Below are 20180 nucleotides of genomic sequence, written 5' to 3' on the forward strand. Positions count from 1 at the left end.
AATGTCTCTGCTTGTAAATATGCTATCTAGGTTGGTCATAACCTTCCTTCCAAGGAGTAAGCGTCTTTTAATTTCATGGCTGCAATCACCATCAGCAGTGATTTTGGAGCCCAGAAAAATAAAGTCTAACACTGTTTGCACTGTTTCCCCGTCTATTTCCCATGAAGTGATGGGACCAGATGCCATAATCTTAGTTTTCTGAATGTTGAGCTTTAAGCCAACTTTTTCACTCTCCTCTTTCACTTTCATCAAGAGGCTCTTTAGTTCTTCTTCGCTTTCTGCCATAAGGGTGGTGTCATCTGCATATCTGAGGTTATTGATATTTCTCCCGGCAATCTTGATTCCAGCTTGTGTTTCTTCCAGCCCAGCATTTCTCATGATGTACTCTGCATATAAGTTAAATAAGCAGGGTGACAATATATAGCCTTGACGTACTCCTTTTCCTATTTGGAACCAGTCTGTTGTTCCATGTCCAGTTCTAACTGTTGCTTCCTGACCTGCATACAGGTTTCTCAAGAGACAGGTCAGGTGGTCTGGTATTCCCATCTCTTTCAGAATTTTCCACAGTTTATTGTGATCCACACAGTTAAAGGCTTTGGCATATTCAATAAAGCAGAAATAGATGTTTTTCTGGAACTCTCTTGCTTTTTCGATGATCCAGCGGATGTTGGCAATTTTGATCTCTGGTTCCTCTGCCTTTTCTAAAACCAGCTTGAACATCTGGAAGTTATGGTTCATGTTTGTTGAAGCCTGGCTTGGAGAATTTTCAGCATTACTTTACTAGCGTGTGAGATGAGTGGAAGCTTAAAAAAAAAAAATTCACTCCTGAGGAAGCCCATAGAGCTCATATCCCAAATGTACATCATTATTTGTGGTAACACAGGTATTGGTTTTCTAGTTGCAAAATGATTGCTAACTTGGTAAATGTTTATAGAGGCAAGATTTGCTAAGGATTGTTGAATCAATTCTTTCATTGGTCTTCTTTCACAAGTATGTTTTCCCACACATATTAACTTTGTTATGTATCAGTGCTTAGTCACAAGAACCTAATCTAAGTATGTCTTGCAAAACTCTTTAAGAGGCCAAGAGTGAGGGGCAGAGTTAAGAAAATCAAAATGTTTATGAGAATGAGGGTTAACTCTGTGGCTGAGGGCTTGCAAAGCATGAAGATAATCAGACCCTTTATTCTCAAAATAGTGACATATTATCTACAGCTACAGATTTAATATCAGGCTTGATAATAAAGATCCTTGGTACTTAGGATAAAAAAGAAAATCAGAAATGCTTGAATCACAGGGAACCCGTACTGTTGATCTCAGCTCCTTGTAGCTTAAAATGAGTCAATTGCGAAGGACACACAGAAGTTGCTGACTGACCTCATGTTTTATTATGTCTACTCTATAGGAACAGTAAAAGCTACATCATTTCAATCTTTTAAATCTTTAGCTAGTGTCTTTCATTTTCAGGTTATGTCATGTAGAATGTAACTCTGCAAATAGAGATTCTAGAGATGTGGATGCAGGGAGAGCATAGAAGGAGAAAATCATATTGAGTCGCCATTCAACAAGCCAGCTCATGTTATTTATGAGGTCATTATCTAGGGGTATTTACGTGATACCATTTTCTCTTCTTTTAGACATAATGCTACCATCCTTACAAGCACCTTCATCCATTCATTCAAAATCCATCATAGTCTATTTGCACTACCATAGCAACACAGCACAGACCAGCATGGAGGGGGTGGCTTATAGACAACAGGCATTTATTTCTTGCAGTTCTGGAGGCAGGGAAACCCAAGATCAAGGTAGGGTAGATCCGATGTCTGAGGAGGGCCAGCTTCCTGGTTCACAGACAGTCATCTTTTTGCTGTGTCCTCTTAGGGCCAAAGGGATGAAGGGGCTCCCTGGGGCTTCTTTCGTTAGGGCACTAATCTCATTCATGAGGGCTCCGCCTATGTGACCTAATTACTTCCCAAAGCCCCCACCTCCTGGGTGTTAGGATTTGACACATAAATTTTAGAGAGACACAAACATTGCAATCTTCAACAAATATTTGCCCAGTGCATGCTTGCTTTTGCCAGAGCTGGGAATACGTAGATGACCTAGCCCTTGAGAAGCTCATAGTCTAGAGAAGGAGATGGTCATGTGAACAGATATTTTGAAGCAGAGTGACAAACGCTGTAATAGTTGTTTGTTGTTCAGCCGCTAAGTCATGTCTGACACTTTGCGACCCTGTGGACTGCAGTATGCCACACTTCCCTGTCCTTCACTGTCTCCTGGAGTTTGCTCAAATTCATATCCATTGAGTCGGTGATGCTATCTAACCATTTCATCCCTCATCCTCTGCCACTCCTTTTGCTTTTTGCCTTCAATCTTTCCAAGCATCAGGGTCTTTCCAGTGAGTCAGCTCCAAAGGACACAGTAGCTCTGAGGAGGGGTCCCTAATGGTCTCTGGAGAAGCCAACCAGGTTTCCACATAAGTCAAGCTGTTGCTCTGGAAGGAGGAAAAAGAATGTTCCAGGCAGAGAAATCAGGATGTGCAAAGGCAGAGAGAAGTTCCATGTGGAGTGGAATATGAAAATCAAATGAATACCTTCAAATCAGTTAATTAAAAGATTCAAAAAAAAAAAAGATTGGATACTCATGAGGCTGAAATTGCTGGTAAAGGTGACGTCTTTGGAATATTTAAAACTTCAATTTATTGAAACTACCTACATTGTTCTACCACCTCCTGCAAACACACACATGCACCACACACACACACACACACACACACGTGTGTGTACATTGTGGAATATGCCAACCCTTCAGTGGCTAGCATTTCAAAGAAATTCATTTGTCACCTTAACAAATACTGGCTGAGCACCTAAGTATATAATATGTCTAGTCTCAAGGATTTGCCATTCCAGTCAGAGAGATGGATAATAAACCAGTAAACAAATAACTGTACAGGATATTTCTCTGTGGAAAGTGCTATGAAGAAAAGGAAATAGGGTGGTGAGCCCAATGGTGATTGCGCATCAGTACTTTAGCCTTCTGAAGAGGTGATACGTGAGTCCAGACCTAAAAGATGGGGTGGAGCCATCCATCCCAAGAGGTGAGGAAAGAGCATTTCTGGCAGAGGGAACAGTGAGCTCGAGGACTCTAAAGTGAGCACAGGCTTTGCACGGTCAAGGATCAGAAAGAAGATTCGTGCGGTGAGGGTTCAGTGGGTAGAAGGAGAAGGGGTATGAGATGAATCTGGAGAGCTTCTGAGGACCAAATCATTCAAGGCTTTGAAGGTCAAGGTGAAGACTGGAGTTTTATTCCCAAAACATGAGAAGCCACTGAGGAGTTCTATATGGGAGGAAATAATGATCTACTTTTTCAATTCATTTGTGTCAAAAATCATTTATCATAAAACAAAAAAAAATCAAATTGGACCTCATTAAAAATCTGCTAATCAAAGACACTATTAAGAATATGAACACATAAGCCTTAGACTTGGAGAAAGATTGGCAGTACCTGTGTTTGATAAAGAACTTATATCCAGAATATATGAGGAACTATTACAGTTTAACAATGAACTCTCCCCTCCCCGAGAAAGACAATGGCAAAAGACTTGAAGGTCACAAAAAAGACTGACAGATGCAATCAGGAAAATGAAAATTGAAAGCACAATGAGATGCAGTATCACACCTACCAGAACAGTGAAAACCAACTGATGACGTAAACTTTGGGGCATCAAAAGAAATTCCCAGTGCACTGCAGATAGATGGATAAAATGGGACAACCACATTGGAAAACTATGTGGCAGTTTCTAGTAAAGTTAAGCACATACCTACCCTTGACCCAACAATTCCATTCACAGGTATTTACCCAAGAAAAATGAAAACATGTTCACAAAAAAAGAAAAACATACAAGCATGTTCTTTGCAGTCTTTACTTCATAATAACCATCAATAGGAGAATGGATAAACAAACCATGGTGTAGTCATACAATGGAATAGTATTCAGCCATAAAAAAAAGAATGAGTTACTGATATACACAACAATATGGGTGAATCTTAAAAACATTATGTTAAGCAAAAGAAGCCAGACAGAAAAGAGTACATATTGTATGAAGTCCAAGAACAGATACTACTGATGTATCTTCACAGAAATAAAGAAGTAGTTGCCTGGGAGGAGGGGCAGTGCAGTTCAGTTTAGTCGCTCAGTTGTGTATGACTCTCTGTGACCCCATGGACCGCAGCACACCAGGCTTCCCTGTCCATCACTAATTCCCAGAGTTTACTCAAACTCATGTCCATCTAGCTGGTGACACCATCCAACCATCTCATCCTCTGTCATCCCCTTCTCCTCCCACCTTCAATCTTTCCCAGCATCAGGGTCTTTTCCAATGAGTCAGTTCTTCGCATCAGGTGGCCAAAGTATTGAAGTTTCAGCTACAGCATCAGTCATTCCAATGAGTATTCAGGACTGATTTCCTTTAGGATGGACTGGTTGGATCTCCTTGCAGTCCAAGGGACTCTCAAGAATCTTCTCCAACACCACAGTTCAAAAGCATCAGTTCTTTGGTGCTCAGCTTTCTTTATGGTCCAACTCTCACATCCATACATGACTACTGGAAAAACCATAGCCTTGGCTTAGACAGATCTTTGTTGGCAAAGTAATGTCTCTGCTTTTTAATATGCTGTCTAGGTTGGTCATAGCTTTTCTTTCAAGGAGAAAGCATCTTTTAATTTCATGGCTACAGTCACCATCTGCAGTGATTTTGAAGCCCCCCAAAATAAAGTCTGTCACTGTTTCCATTGTTTCACCATCAACTTGCCATGAAGTGATGGGACTGGATGCCGTGATCTTAGTTTTCCGAATGCTGAGTTTTAAGCCAACTTTTTCACTTTCCTCTTTCACTTTCATCAGGAGGCTCTTCAGTTGTTCTTCATTTTCTGCCATAAGGGTGGTGTCATCTGCATATCTGAGGTTATTGATATTTCTCCCAACAATCTTGATTCCAGCTTGTGCTTCATCCAGCCCAGCATTTTGCATGATGTGCTCTGCTTATGAGTTGAATAAGCAGGGTGAAAATATACAGCCTTGATGTACTCCTTTCCTGATTTGGAACCAGTCTGTTGTTCCATGTCTGATTCTAACTGTTGCTTCTTGATCTGCATACAGATTTCTCAGGAGGCAGGTAAGGTGGCCTGGTATTCCATCTCTTGAAAAATTTTCCACAGTTTGTTGTGATCCACACAGCCAAAGGCTTTGGTGTAGTCAATAAGCAGAAGTAGATGGTTTTCTGGAACTCTCTTGCTTTTTCAGTGATCCAGTGGATGTTGGCAATATGATCTCTGCTTCCTCTGCCTTTTCTAAATCCAGCTTGAACATCTGAAATTTCACGGTTCATGTACTGTTGAAGCCTGGCTTGGAGAATTTTGAGCCTTACTTTGCTAGCGAGTGAGATGAGTACAATTATGCAGTAGTTGGGACAGTCTTTGGCATTGCCTTTCTTTGGGATTGGAATGAAAACTGACCTTTTCCAGTCCTGTGGCCACTGCTGAGTTTTCCAAATTTGCTGTCATATTGAGTGCAGCAGTTTCACAGCATCATTCTTTAGGATTTGAAATAACTCAGCTGGAATTCCATCACCTCCACTAGCTTTGTTCGTAGTGATGCTTCCTAAGGCCCACTTGACTTCACATTCCAGGAGGTCTGGCTCTAGGTGAGTGATCGCACCATCATGGTAATCTGGGTCATGATGATCTTTTTTGTATAGTTCTTCTGTGTATTCTTGCCACCTCTTCTTCATATCTTCTGCTTCTCTTAGGTCCATACCATTTCTGTCTCTTATTGAGCCTATCTTTGCATGAAATGTTCCTTTGGTATCTCTCATTTTCTTGAAGAGATCTCTAGTCTTTCCCACTGTATTATTTCCTCTACTTCTTTGCATTGGTCACTGAGGAAGGCTTTCTTATCTCTCCTTGCTATTCTTTGGAACTCTGCACTCAGATGGGTATATCTTTCCTTTTCTCCTTTGCCTTTTCCTTCTCTTCTTTTCTCAGCTATTTGTAAGGCCTCCTCAGACAACCATTTTGTGTTTTTGCATTTCTTTTTCTTGGTCTTGCTCACTGCCTCTTGTACAATGTCACGAACCTCAGTCCATAGTTCTTCAGGCACTCTATCAGATCTAATCCCTTGAATCTATTTGTCACTTCCACTGTATAATCGTAAGGGATTTAATCCATTCAGGTATGGTCTTCCATTCAGAAGGTAGTGGTTTTCTCCGCCTTCTTCAATTTAAGTCTGAATTTGGCAATAATGAGTTCATGATCTGAGCCACAGTCAGCTCCTAGTCTTGTTTTTGCTGACTGTATAGAGCTTCTCCATCTTTGGCTGCAAAGAATGTAATCACTCTGATTTCAGTATTGACAATCTGGTGATGTCCATGTGTGGAGTCTTCTCTTGTGCGGTTGGAAGAGGGTGTTTGCTATGACCAGTGTGTTCTCTTGGCAAAACTCTGTTAGCTTTTAACCTGCTTCATAGATGAGAGGAAGCTTTGTGAGTGATGAAACCTTGCTCTGGATCATGGTTACCTAAGTACCTACTATTGTGAAACTCATAGAACTGCATGTTTGACATATGAGCATTTTACCATATATGAATTATACCTCAATAAAAAGAGGTGTATTTTTTAAAAGAAATGCATATATGTCTTGCCTTGAACTGTCTTGCCTTTATGAAATGTGATATAGAGTTAGGGATGGCATCAGACACACTGGGTTCCAGTCCAGCTGCAGGATCTTGGAAAAGTCACGTACCTTCTTTCCATTTCTACCTCTGCAAGTAAAAATAATCTAAATCACAAGATGGCTATGAGAATTAAATGGAAAATTGATGTTAAAGCGTTTAACTCAGTACCTATCACCTGGAAACTTCTCAATAAACTTAGCTATTTCTAAAAAATGTTTTAAATAAACCGTAGGGCAGTTAAAAATGTGTACTGTTCTGCTTTGCAAATGATATGCAACTTAGGACAAAATTGCAACATCAAAAGGAAGCACTGGAAAACAGTTAAGTTAAAGGCATAGGTGTACTCGGTGGAGCAGCCTGTGGACACAGCTGGTAGCTATTACTTAGTTGTGATTATTACAAGAAAATCTGGTCCTTTCTGTGATCATACACAAATCTGTCATCATCATGTCCTACTTCATCTTTTTATCCAATGTCAAAAGGGAAAGGAAAGGCTGCTTGGAACTAGGACTAAAAGGAAAACAAGCCATGATTATTGGAGGTGGTCAACTTCAGCTTTTTTAAAGGAAACTCCCATTTTCACCTTTCCAGAGGGCTCTATGGCAAATTATTTATTCAGCTTCAGGACTCATCTGAAGTTTAGATTAAGAATTAGTGGAGAAGTAAGAATGGAATTGAAATGTATCTTGAACCTGTCTGCTCAATCCCTGCTCCCTGCTAAATCATCTTTCATCTCTCTCAGTCTGATCCACTTTTGAGAAAGAGAATCCATCAGGGATCCTCTGGAGAGACCCTCCTCTCTTGTCCTCGTGGCTCTGCTTGGAGAGTCTTGAGAAGCCGGCCCATTGCACAGAGTTTCTCCTCCTCCTCTGGGACTTTTCTGGCAGATCTAGCTGGCCTGAGACAACCCCTTTTCCAGGCTGTATGTTTTGCCTTGAACTGTCAAGGGGCCTTTGTGAAATGTGAGGTAGTATTTTGAAAGAGTTAGATTTGGCATCAGACACACTGGGTTCCAGTCCACCTGCAGGACCAAGGGCTCCATCCTGGCTGTAATACCCACCCCCACCCAGTTATGACAACAAGCTAGTCAAGGGAAAATGAGATTTAAAGGACCCCTTTACCCCATCTTATGGCAGATTCTCTGTGTGCTGCTCCTAGAGCCTGACGGGCAGCTAACCAGAAAGCAGCTCATAGTTGTCTTTGGCTGGGTTATCTCTAGCCCATCATCCCTTTTCCTCCGGCGGCCATCTGTGACATTCCTTTTCTTTCTGCAGAGACTTTCTGGGAGCTTGGCAACTGGACTCATTGTTCTGCCACATGCGGCCACTTGGGAGCCCAAGTTCAGAGACCCCAGTGCCTGATGGCCAACGGGCAGGAAGTGAGCGAGGCCTTCTGTGACCAGCTCCGGAAGCCACGGGCTGCGTTCCAGCCCTGTAACATCCGGGACTGCCCCCCGAGGTGTGTGCAGTCACTCTTCTCTCCTTGCTACCAGGGTTTCACTTGTTTTAAAATGCACAGTAATTTGGACTGAATAACTCAACCACTAAGATTTGTTTTATGTGGACTATACTAGGTGCTCAGCTAAGTAGTTTATGTGGCTCACTTCACAGTCACCTATCAAGTCAATATTGTTCATTTTCTTTTTTAAAAAATTTATTTTATTTTATTTTTTTTATTATGCTACACTGCGTAACCAACCAGGGATTGAACCCAAGTCCCCTGCACCAGAAGCTCAGAGTCTTAACTGCTGGACCTCCAGGGATGTCTCCAGTGTTGTTCATTCTCTATTATACAGTTGGAAAAACTCCCCTAGGCCACACAGTTACGAGGGCCAGAATTCAAATTGGGTTAGTCTGATTTCAGAGCTTCTGGTCTTAATTGCCTCTCTCACCTGCTCCCTGCACTCACAATGTACCTTAAGAGCACAGGGAAGGTGACTTCATGGGTTCACCTCAGAGATATGGCAATAGGCCAGCATCACAAGAGGCACTCGTGAAAAGCACCACTCCTTAGACTCTACCCCCATGGGTGGTGGTGTTATTCAGTCACTTGTCGTGTCTGACTCTCTGTGATCCCATAGACTGCAGCACGCCAGGCCTCCCTGCCCCTCACTATCTCTCAGAGTTTGCTCAAGTTCATGTTCATTACACTGGTGATGCCGTCTAGCCATCTCATCCTCTAATGCCCTCTTCTCCTTCTGCCCTACATCTTTCCCAGCATCAGGGACTTTTCCAATGAGTCATCTGTTTTCATCAGGTGACCAAAATGCTGGAGCTTCAGCTTCAGCATTAGTCCCTCCAGTGAATATTCAGGTTGATCTCCCTTAAGATTGACTGGTTTGATATCATTTCTGTACAAAAGACTTTCAGGAGTCTTCTCCAGCACCACAGTTCAAAGGCATCACTTCTTTGGTGTTCTGCCTTCTTTGTGGTCCAGCTCTCACAACTGTACATGCCCACTGGGAAGACCACAATCTTGACTATACAGACCTTTGTTGGCAGAATAATAATGTCTCTGCTTTTCAACACACTGTCTAGGTTTCTCATCTTTTTCCTGGCAAGAAGCAATAGTCTTCTGATTTCATGGCTACAGTCGCCATCCACAGTGATTTTGGAGCCCAAGAAGAGGAAATCTGTCACTACTTCCAACTTTTCCCCTTCTATTTGCCATGCAGTAATGCAGCCGGATGCCATGATCTTAGTTTTTCTTACTATGTAGTCTTAAGCTGGCTCTTTCACTCTGCTCCTTCACCCTCATCAAGAGGCTCTTTAGTTCCTCTTCACTTTCTGCCATTAGAGTGGTATCATCTGCATCCCCAGGGGTAAAGCCATTAATAACCTTTTGATATCATAGATGACACAAATCAATAGTTTTAAAAGTATCCAAAATCAAACTCATAATCTCCACCAAACCTGATCTGCCCCTAGTTAGTGTTCCAGGTCACAGTGACTACAGCCTAAGCTACCCACCCCCCTTTCCTCTTACTCCCATCCGTTCCTATCAGTTTCCCACTGTTCCCAATGTCTTTGTCATTCCTCATAAGGGCCACGTCAGAAGCCTCCTGAGTTTTGTCTCCTCTCTAGAGTGCCTTGTCCACTCTATAAGCTGAAACATCTTGTATTTATTTTTTATTGGAGGATAGTTGCTTTACGATGTGTTTCTACTGTATAGCAAAGTTAATCAGTCACATGTAGACATACATCCCCTCTTTTTTGGATTTCCGTCCCCTTTAGGTTACCACAGAACCCTAAGTAGAGTTCCCTGTGCGATACAGTAGGCTTTCATTAGTTATCTGTTTTATACATAGTAGTGTATATATGTCAATCTCAGTCTCCCAGTTTATCTTCCCAGATGGTGCTAGTGGTAAAGAATCTGCCTGCCAATGCAGGAACTGCAGGAGACAGGTTTGATCCCTGGGTGGGAAGATCTTCTGGGGGAGGAGATAGCAACCCACTCCAGGATTCTTGCTTGGAAAATCCCATGGACAGAGGAGCCTGGTGGGCTACAGCCCACGGGGTGGCAAGGATCAGACAAGTCTGAGCGACCGAACAACAACAACAACAAGGAGCACACAGGTGCTGCCTCCTTTTCTCGTCCCGTTGGTTTCAATGAGTTGAAATTCACCTTTCCAAAATTTCCACCTAATTTTGCTCTAGCTCTGCTCTCTGAGGCCACTCAGCTGATGGTTCTTACATCCCTGAGGACGACTTTATCCCACCCCAATGCTATTGTCTCTACATGATGATTCTGTTGCTTCTGAGTGAAAGGAAATCTGAGAGTGTGGCTGGGAGTTATTGTGCTGCTGCCCACTCCCAGAGACATGTGTCGGCCCTGAAACAGTCATACTGCTAGGATGGGCTTTCTCTTTGGAAGACAGTCCCCACAGGGTCTGTCCTACTAAGCTCCTGTAGTTTTTGTTCTTAGGTGGCTCACAGGCACGTGGTCAGAGTGCTCTGTGTCTTGTGGTGAAGGATTCCGCAGTCGGCAAGTGACATGTAAGCGCACAAGAGCCAATGGAACGGTGCAGGCATTGCCGCCGAGAGTGTGCATCCCCAGAGACAAGCCTCTGGGGAGAAGACCCTGTTCCAGTCACCCCTGTGTTCAAGGGCTCGTTGAACAAGGGAACCAGGTAATGCTGACAAATCTAGTGTTTTAAAATGATCCAGTCCCTGTGGTCAAACCCACACATCCAAAAAGGGACTTCTCCTGGCGGTCCAGTGTTAGGACTTTGCCTTCCAATGCAAGGGATGTGGGTTCCATCCCTGGTCAGGGAACTAAGATCCCACATGCCATGAGGCCAAAACATAAAACAAGCAATATTGTAACAAAACCCCACCCATCAGGGCCCCTCCCCACAGGGGAAAGGAGAGCACCGACTCCTGCAGGACATTCAGGAAACTCATCTGCACAGGGAGCTGACCACACCACACACCAGCTGGTTCAGGGGCCTTACTATCCTACCCTAGACCTCCCGGTCATAATTAACACAGGCTGCAGAGATCAAAAGTTCCCCTCAGCCCTTCTGAAAATGTTCAGTATTGTCAGTGTGGGAGAATGATAGACTCTTTCTGCATTTCTGCCCTGCAGTGCAGCAGTTGTTGCTCTTGAGAATCATTGTGCTAATCCTTAGGTCATTAACTCCAAGTCCTACATGACTACACACTTCTCTAACTGGAGAGGATGCAAAACAGAGGGAGATACATCTTTCTGGAGAAATAAAGTTTATTAAAACTATGAAGAACAAAGGAGTTGGGAAAAACTATCCCCTCCACTACCAACATGGAAGAGGGGAGTGTGGGGGAAGGGGGACACGCCCCGGGGGACAGTCCAGTCTGTGAAGTTTCACCCAGTGGTGGAGGAGGGGCAGCTGGGTCAGGGTGACGCCTCTTCTGGTCTCCCAGGCCGCTCCAGACCATCCTCCTGGCTGGCCAGGGAGGTGCTGGATTTGAATCCTATAGTCCACTTGACTAGGTCCCAGGGAGCTCGGCAGGGCTCCTTTTGTCTTGGTCAGTCATCGTGGGTTTTTCTGGGCCTACTTTACTTGTGCGGGTATAGCTGGGCTGTCCACAACAGCAATGTTGTCTTATAAACCTCCGTACTCTCCCAGCCACGCCCCTCTTTTTCTTGCTGAGGCCAAAGGGAGTGGCTGGGGAGTGGGACTGCCCAGCTTGGGAGGAGCTTCCAGGGGTGTTGGCCACACTCAGGGGGTCGTGGGTTCCCTCTGGACTTTGAGCTGGTGTCACGGATGCCACAGATACCGCTAGTGCCCCGGGTGTCAGGTGTCCGGCGGGTGTGGCAGGTGTCGGGGGTGCCATGGGTGAAGGGAGTGGCCCCATGGTCACACCAGGAAGATGGGGTAGTTGAGGGAGTGGTAGGGTCAGTGATCTCATCTGAATCGTGGGTGGTCTCCGGTATCCGAATGGTCTCCCTCAGGGATAGCCAGGCTGGTTTGATGGTGGAAATCTCAGGGATTGGAGGCTGAGGTTTTTGGATGGGGAAGTCCTTCATGACAAGGGCGGGCTTCACAAGAATGGTACAGGACCCCACCCTGGGTCTATTCAAGCTCAGGCTTTCTGAGCTCTGGCTTTTGGCCCACCTAGAGCCCAGAAGCTTCTGCGCTGTCACCTCCGAGTCCTCTTCACAGAGTGGCTGGAGTGTCTCCTTCTCATCCATCTTGACCCATGGATGCTGCCAAAGATGGGGTAACGTAGCTCTAGTTGTTGGGTCGAGGGTCAGCATGCTTGCTATTAACATTGTTAATCAGCTATACTCCAGTATAAAATCAGAAGTTTAAAAAAACTGAAAAGCTAGTACTACTGTAATTTTGGTTTGTAGCTCCACTTTTTGTTTTCAATTTGATTTGAGACTACTGTGTAATAAACATACACACACAAAAATCATCACCTGTTTCTAATACTTTTTTTTTTTTATTTTGGGATAAAAATTCTGATTGGTCTCTAAAAATGAATGTATGTGCCTGACTTCAAGGATAGTATTTGGAAATTGCAGTCTCTTTGTCCTCCAATATGAAGGTAAACCAGGGTCAGGTCCCTTTGAATGCAGTAGCTCAGTAACAGAAGCTACAAGATAGACTGATGTGAGGCAATAGTAATGAGAACAGGCTTCCAGAAAAGGAACTGAAGACCATTATTAAAAGGTCCGCAAAAGTTTCAGAACCCCTTTTCCAAATACAGCCTTGAATAACATTATAGTAAAAAAAAAGATACCTAGTAAAAAAAAATTGTAAGAAATGTGTAGAACAGTGTATTATTAGTAGTCTGTAGTGTTAGTTACTCAGTCATGCCTGACTCTCTGCAATCCCATGGACTGTAGCCTGCCAGGCTCCTCTGTCCATGGGATTCTCCAGGCAAGAATACTGGAGTGGGTTGCCATGCCCTCTGCCAGGGGATCCTCCCAGCCCAGAGATGGAACCCACTTCTCTTGCGTCTCTTAGGTCTCCTGCATCGACAAGCCGGTTCTTTACCACTGGTGCCACCTGGGAGCCCCAGTAGTCTGCAAGGCACCATGAAAGAAAAGCACACACTGGGTGCCTTGAACAGCAGAAATTTATTTTTTCACAGCTCTAGAGGCTAGACGTCCAAAATCAAGGTGTTCTTAGGGTTGGTTTCAGTTACTGGCTTGTAGACAACCACCTTCTGACACAATTGTTGAGTCGCTAAGTCATGTCCAACTCTTTTGCAGCCCCATGGACAGGGCTGTATCCTGGCAGGCTCCTCTGTCTCTGTCCTCACATAACCTCTTCTCTCAGTACACACAGAAAAGAGAGAGAGTTCTGAGTGTCTCTTCTACTTCTTACAAGGCCGCTTCCTATCAGACTAAGGCCCCACCCTTTGGCCTCATTTAACCTCTAACCTCCTTAAGACCCTATCTCTAAATATAATCACATTGGTGGTTAGGACGTCACTGTATAAATTTTGAGGGATACCATTTGGTCCATAACATTCTGCATTTTCCCCCAAATTTATGTCCTTCTCATGTTCACAATACACTCACCCCACCTCAACATCCCCAGAATTCTTTTCTAAAAATTAATTTATTTTTTCATTGAAAGATAGTTACTTTCCAGAATTTTGTTATTTTCTGTCAAACCTCAACATGAATCAGCCATAGGTATACATATGTCCCCTCCATCTCCAACCTCTGTCCCATCTCCCTCTCCATCCCACCACTCTAGGTTGATACAGAGCCCCTGTTTGAGTTCCCTGAGCCATACAGTAAGTTCCCATTGGCTATCTATTTTACATATGATAATGTAAGTTTCCATGTTACTCTCTCCATAAATCTCACCCTCTCCTCCCCTTTCTTCATGTTCTTAAGTCTGTTCTCTATGTTTGTTTCTCCTTTGCCGCCCTGCAAATAAATTCTTCAGTATCATTTTTCTAGATTCCATATATATGCTTAAGAATACGACATTTATCTTTCTCTCTCTGACTCACTTCACTCTGTATAATAGGCTCTAGGTTCATCCACCTCATTAGGACAGACGCAAATGTGTTCCTTTTATGGCTGAGTAATATTCCATTGTGTATATATACCAAAACTTCTGTATCCATTCTACTGTTGATGGACATCTAGGTTGCTTCCATGTTCTAGCTATTGTGAATAGTGCTGCAGTGAACAATGGGATACATGTGTCTTTTTCAGTTTTGGTTTCCTCAGGGTATATGCCTAGAAGTGGGATTGCTGGGTCATATGGTGGTTTTATTCCTAGTTTTTTAAAGGAATTTCCATACTGTCTTCCATAGTGGCTCTATCAACTTACATTCCCACCAACAGTGCAAGAGGGTTCCCTTTTCTCCACATCCTCTTCAGCATTTGTTGTTTGCATACTTTTTGATAATGGCCATTCTGACCGGTGTGAGGTGATAATCTCATTGTAGTTTTGATTTGCATTTCTCTAATAATAATCAATACTGAGCATCTTTTCATGTGTTTGTTAGCCATCTGTATGTCTTCTTTACAGAAATGTCTTGTGTAGGTCTTTTGCCCCACTTTTTGATTCGGTTGTTTGTTTTTCTGGTATTGAGTTGTATGAGCTGCTTGTATATTTTGGAAATTAATCCTTTGTCATTTGTTTCATCTGCTATTATTTTATCCCATTCTGAGGGTTGTCTTTTCACCTTGCTTATAGTTTCATTTGCTGTGCAAACCTTTTAAGTTTAATCAGGTCCCACTTGTTTACTTTTGTTTTTATTTCTGTTACTCTAGGAGGTGGGTCATAGAGGATCTTGCTTTGATTTATGTCATCGAGTGTTCTGCCTATGTTTTCCTCTAAGAGTTTTATAGTTTCTGACCTTACATTTAGGTCTTTAATCCATTTTGAGTTTATCTTTGTATATGGTGTTAGGAAATGTTCTAATTTTGTTCTCTTACATCAACATCCTCAGAATTCTTAAACCATTCAAACATCAATTCCAAGTCCAAAACCTCATTAAAATGTCACTTTTTCAGGTGCGGATGAGAAGTGACACATAAAATTAATCCTCGCCAAACCCATAAAGAAAACTACAACATATTGTTGAAACACATAGCAGAAAATTTGGATAAGTAAAGGTACTCTGAGTGCTATAAAGGAGTCCATTCCCTTAAATGAACCAGAACACATACTTCCAATTCAAATTGCCATAGAATTCTTTTCTCGTAACCTCACATGATTTTGACATTCATATGGGAGAGTGAGTGAGTTCAAGAGATTTTTAGAAAAACAAATTGATAGGAGAATAGAAAGACTTTCCTAATCTGATGTCGGAGTGTCTGCAAAACTGTTGTAAGTAAAACAGTGCAGCATCAGTGCAGAACACACTTAAGTCGTGCAGTATAATAAAAGGACAGAAACAGACCCATTTAAAATGAGTTTAAAGTCCAAAATGAGTTAATCATAGAGGGAAGAAGAGTTTTTAAAAAATGAACACTATAAAACTACAGAAAGTTTTTTTTAAGGACATTAAAGAATGTGTTCATTGCTCCGTTGTGTCCAACACTTTGTGACCCCACAGACTGTAGCCTTCTAGGCTCCTGTACCCATGGCATCCTCCAGCCATGAATACTGGAGTGGGTAGCCATTCTCTTCTCCAGGGAATCTTCCCAACCTGAGGATCGAACCCAGGTTTTCTGCATTGCAGGTAAATTCTTTACCATCTGAGCCACTAGGGAAGCCCAAGGACTGTTAACGAAGATCTAAATAAATGAAAATGCATTGTATATTTATGGATCAAAAAACTTAATATTATTCATGTGATAGTAAATTGATCTACAGATTCAACACAGTCCCCATCAAAACCCCAGCTTCTTTGCAGAAATTGGCATGCTGATCCTAAAATTCATATGGAAATATAAAGGACCCATGGTAGCCAAAGCAATCTAGAGAAAGAACAAAGTTAGAGGGCTCAGACATGTCAATTTCAAAACTTACTACAAGACAATAATAATCAAGACAGTGTAGTACTAACATGGGCTTCCATGGTGGCTCAGCAGTAAAGAACCCACCTGCTAATGCAGGAGACGCGGGTTTGATCCCTGGATCTACTCATTCCAGTATTCTTGCCTGGGAAATCTCACGGACAGAGGAGTCCGGCAGGCTGCAGTCCACACTGTCCATGGGATCGCAGAGTCGGATGTGACTTAGTGACTGAACAACAACATGGTGCTAACATTGCATAGACACATAGACTGATGAATTGAATTGAAAGTCTAGAGACAAATCCCTATATCTATGTCAATTGATTTTCTATAAGAGAGACAATACCAATTCAATGTGGGACGAACAATTTCTTCCTCGCTGGAGAAGGACAACTGAATATGCAAATGCAAAAGAATGAACTTGGACTCCTAGCATATAAGGTATACAAAGCATTAACTCAAAATTTATCAGAGTCCTAAATTTAAGAGCTAGAGCAGTAAAGCCCTTGGAAGAAACACTGTAGCCATACATCTTCATGCTTTGGATTAGGAGATGGTTTCTCAGATATGATACAAAAAACAAGCTACAACAACAACAAAAATAGATAAATGGGACTACATGAAAATTTAAAGCTTTGTTGCTACAAGGGATGTGGTCAAGAAAGTGGACAGCCCACAGAATGGGAGAAAATATTTAAAAATCATATACATAAAAGGGAGCTTGTTTCTAGGCCTGTTTGTAAATCCAACAAAGATAGCCTAGGTACCCAACAAACACAGTTGGCTATAGAGTACTGCACTGTAATAGGTTTATGATACTTTTCACACAAATAACACATAAAAAGCAAACCCAAAATGAAACATTCTTCATTTTACATTACAGGACCTTGAAAAAGTACAGTGGTACAGTTACAATAGCTGACAAACAGGGGCACATTTGCATCTTTGAAAGTTCTCAACTTGAAGGTTCATATGTAGGGGACGTTCTGTAAACGGTATATATTGAACAGTGACTTTTAGGCTATGTGAATTGTATCTCAATAATGTTGTTGGAAAATTTAAAAAAAACAATTGTATACGAGAGAAAGTGGTCAACTAATTTAAGAGGAATAAATAAAATGAGAGCCCAAACTCACCTCATACAACAGAATAAATTCTGCCTTGATTAAAGTGCTTCAGTGTATTCATTAAACTGGAATAGAACTACCAGGATGGGAAAGACCTTTTCAAGCATAAAACAAATGACAAGAAAAAATTGATATGGGTTATTAGTACAGAAAAATTTAAGAGCTGAATGTTAATTTTTTTCCTGTAATTCAGCTCACCCCTACACACAAGCCTCCATTTTTGCTCTGAGCAGGAAGACCCAAACTTGGCTGTAGCTTATGCTTCTAAGCACAATGATTTCTGAACCTTAACCTAGTCAATTAGGGATTGGCCCTGTGCTTTTCACTCCTCCCGAGGGGTGGTCTCAGTTTCTGAGGAGGAAAAGAGGATGAAAGGAAACTCAGGTACCTGTTTGGCTCTGAAGGAGGGCAATCTGATCCTTACAGCTGGGCTTCCCTCCTCCCTACCTTTTCTGAATATTTGCTGGAAGGACTGATGCTGAAGCTGAAGCTCCAATACATTGGCCACTAATGGAAAGAGACGATTCATTGAAAAAGGCACTGATACTGGAAAAGATTGAGGGCAGGAGGAGAAGAGGGCAACAGAGGATGAGATGGTTGGATGGCATCACCAACTCAATGGACAAGAGTTTGAGGAAACTCCGGGAGATGGTAAAGTACAGGGAAGTCTGGCCTGCTGCAGTTCATGGGGTCACAAAGAATCGGAAACAATTGAGCAACTGAACAACAACTTTCCTTCGGCCAGCTAACCCCCTGTAGCTGGTCTCTGGCAACACCACCACAGCACATGGTTTTGGTACCCCAATACGCATGAGCTCACAAGGTTGTTTTCTTTTAATTTTTTCAGATCAGTCTTTATTTATTTTTGCCATGCTTCACCGCATGCAGGATCTTAGTTCCCCACCCAGAGATCGAACCCGTGCCCCCCCGCATTGGGAACACAGAGTCTTTTTTTTTTTTTTTTATAAATTTATTTATTTTAGTTGGGGGCTAATTACTTTACAATATTGTAATAGTTTTTGCCATACATTGACATGAATCAGCCATGGGTTTACATGTGTTCCCCTTCCTGGACCCCCCACCCACCTCCCTCCCCATCCCATCCCTCTGGGTCATCCCATTGCCCCGGCCCTGAGCCCTTGTCTCATGCATCGAACATGGAATGGTGTTCTGTTTCACATATAATAATATACATGTTTCAATGCTATTCTCCCAGAACGTCCCACCCTCACCTTCTCCCTCAGAGTCCATAAAATTGTTCTATGCATCTGTGTCTCTTATTCTGTCTCGCATATAGGGTTATCGTTACCATCTCTCAAATTCCATATATATGCATTAGTATACTGTATTGTTGTTTTTCTTTCTGGCTTACTTCACTGTATAATGGGCTCCAGTTTCATCCATCTCAGTAGAACCGATTCAAATGTATTTTTTTTAATAGCTGAGTAATATTCCATTGTGTATATGTACCACAGCTTCCTTATCCATTCGTCTGCTGATGGACATCTAGGTTGCTTCCATGTCCTGGCTATTGTAAACAGTGCTGCGATGAACATTGGGGTACATGCGTCTCTTTCAATTCTGGTTTCCTCGGTGTATATGCCCAGCAGTGGGATTGCTGGGTCATATGGCAGTTCTATTCCCAGTTTTTTGAGGAATCTCCACACTGTTCTCCATAGTGGCTGTACTAGTTTGCATTCCCACCAACAGTGTAAGAGGGTTCCCTTTTCTCCACACCCTCTCCAGCATTTATTGCTTGTAGACTTTTGGATAGCAGCCATTCTGACTGGTGTGAAATGATACCTCATTGTGGTTTTGATTTGCATTTCTCTAATAATGAGTGATGTTGAGCATCTTTTCATGTGTTTGTTAGCCATCTGTATGTCTTCTTTGGAGAAATGTCTGTTTAGTTCCTGCCTGACTTCAGGCTCTACTACAAAGCCACAGTCATCAAGACAGTATGGTACTGGCACAAAGATAGAAATATAGATCAATGGAACAAAATAGAAAGCCCAGAGATAAACCCACGCACATATGGACACCTTATCTTCGACAAAGGAGGCAAGAATATACAATGGAGAAAAGACAATCTCTTTAACAAGTGGTGCTGGGAAAACTGGTCAACCACTTGTAAAAGAATGAAACTAGAACACTTCCTAACACCGTACACAAAAATAAACTCAAAATGGATTAAAGATCTAAACGTAAGACCAGAAACTATAAAACTCCTAGAGGAAAACATAGGCAAAACACTCTCCGACATAAATCACAGCAGGATCCTCCATGACCCACCTCCCAGAATATTGGAAATAAAAGCAAAAATAAACAAATGGGACCTAATTAAAATTAAAAGCTTTTGCACAACAAAGGAAACTATAAGCAAGGTGAAAAGACAGCCTTCAGAATGGGAGAAAATAATAGCAAACGAAGCAACAGACAAACAATTAATCTCAAAAATATACAAGCAACTCCTGCAGCTGAATTCCAGAAAAATAAACGACCCAATCAAAAAATGGGCCAAAGAACGGAACACAGTGTCTTAACCAGTAGACTGACAGGGAAGTTTCTCACAAGGTTGTTTATACTGCACTGTGCTTTTGTTTCAGTGTCCTGGACGTTGCCTGGGTCGCATTGTGAGGATGCAGCAGCATCACATAATTTGTCAGCACCCCAACAGTTCTGAGTCCGGCTGTGATGACACAAAGAGGTACTGGCCCCACCCTAGGGCAGCACACAACCTCTCCCACCTCAGATAAGCACTATGATGTCTGAAAATGGCATCATCCCTCCCGTACACTGCCTCTCATAATGCACAGTTCCTACTCAATTATGATTTCTTATGGTGCCATCCTCAGTGGTGTATGTTATGCTGTTGCTGTTCCATCACTAAGGCATGTCTGACTCT

The 20180-nt window shown here is 42.4% G+C and overlaps 1 protein-coding gene across 4 annotated transcripts in view; it reads left to right on the forward strand.

Moving 5' to 3' along the window:
* ADAMTSL3 (ADAMTS like 3) overlaps nt 1-20180 on the forward strand; it is a 349114-nt gene that overhangs the window by 306524 nt on the left and 22410 nt on the right. For all 4 annotated transcript variants that reach the window (XM_081546775.1, XM_081546777.1, XM_081546776.1 and 1 more), the window contains 3 exons: nt 8003-8186; nt 10653-10857; nt 19882-19982. In XM_081546775.1, the coding sequence (XP_081402901.1) occupies nt 8003-8186; nt 10653-10857; nt 19882-19982 (490 nt within the window). The remainder of the gene's footprint in view (nt 1-8002; nt 8187-10652; nt 10858-19881; nt 19983-20180) is intronic.

This window comes from Giraffa tippelskirchi, chromosome 12, assembly GCF_054371585.1.
Source record: "Giraffa tippelskirchi isolate mGirTip1 chromosome 12, T2T-mGirTip1v1.2.pri, whole genome shotgun sequence".
NCBI lineage: Eukaryota > Metazoa > Chordata > Mammalia > Artiodactyla > Giraffidae > Giraffa > Giraffa tippelskirchi.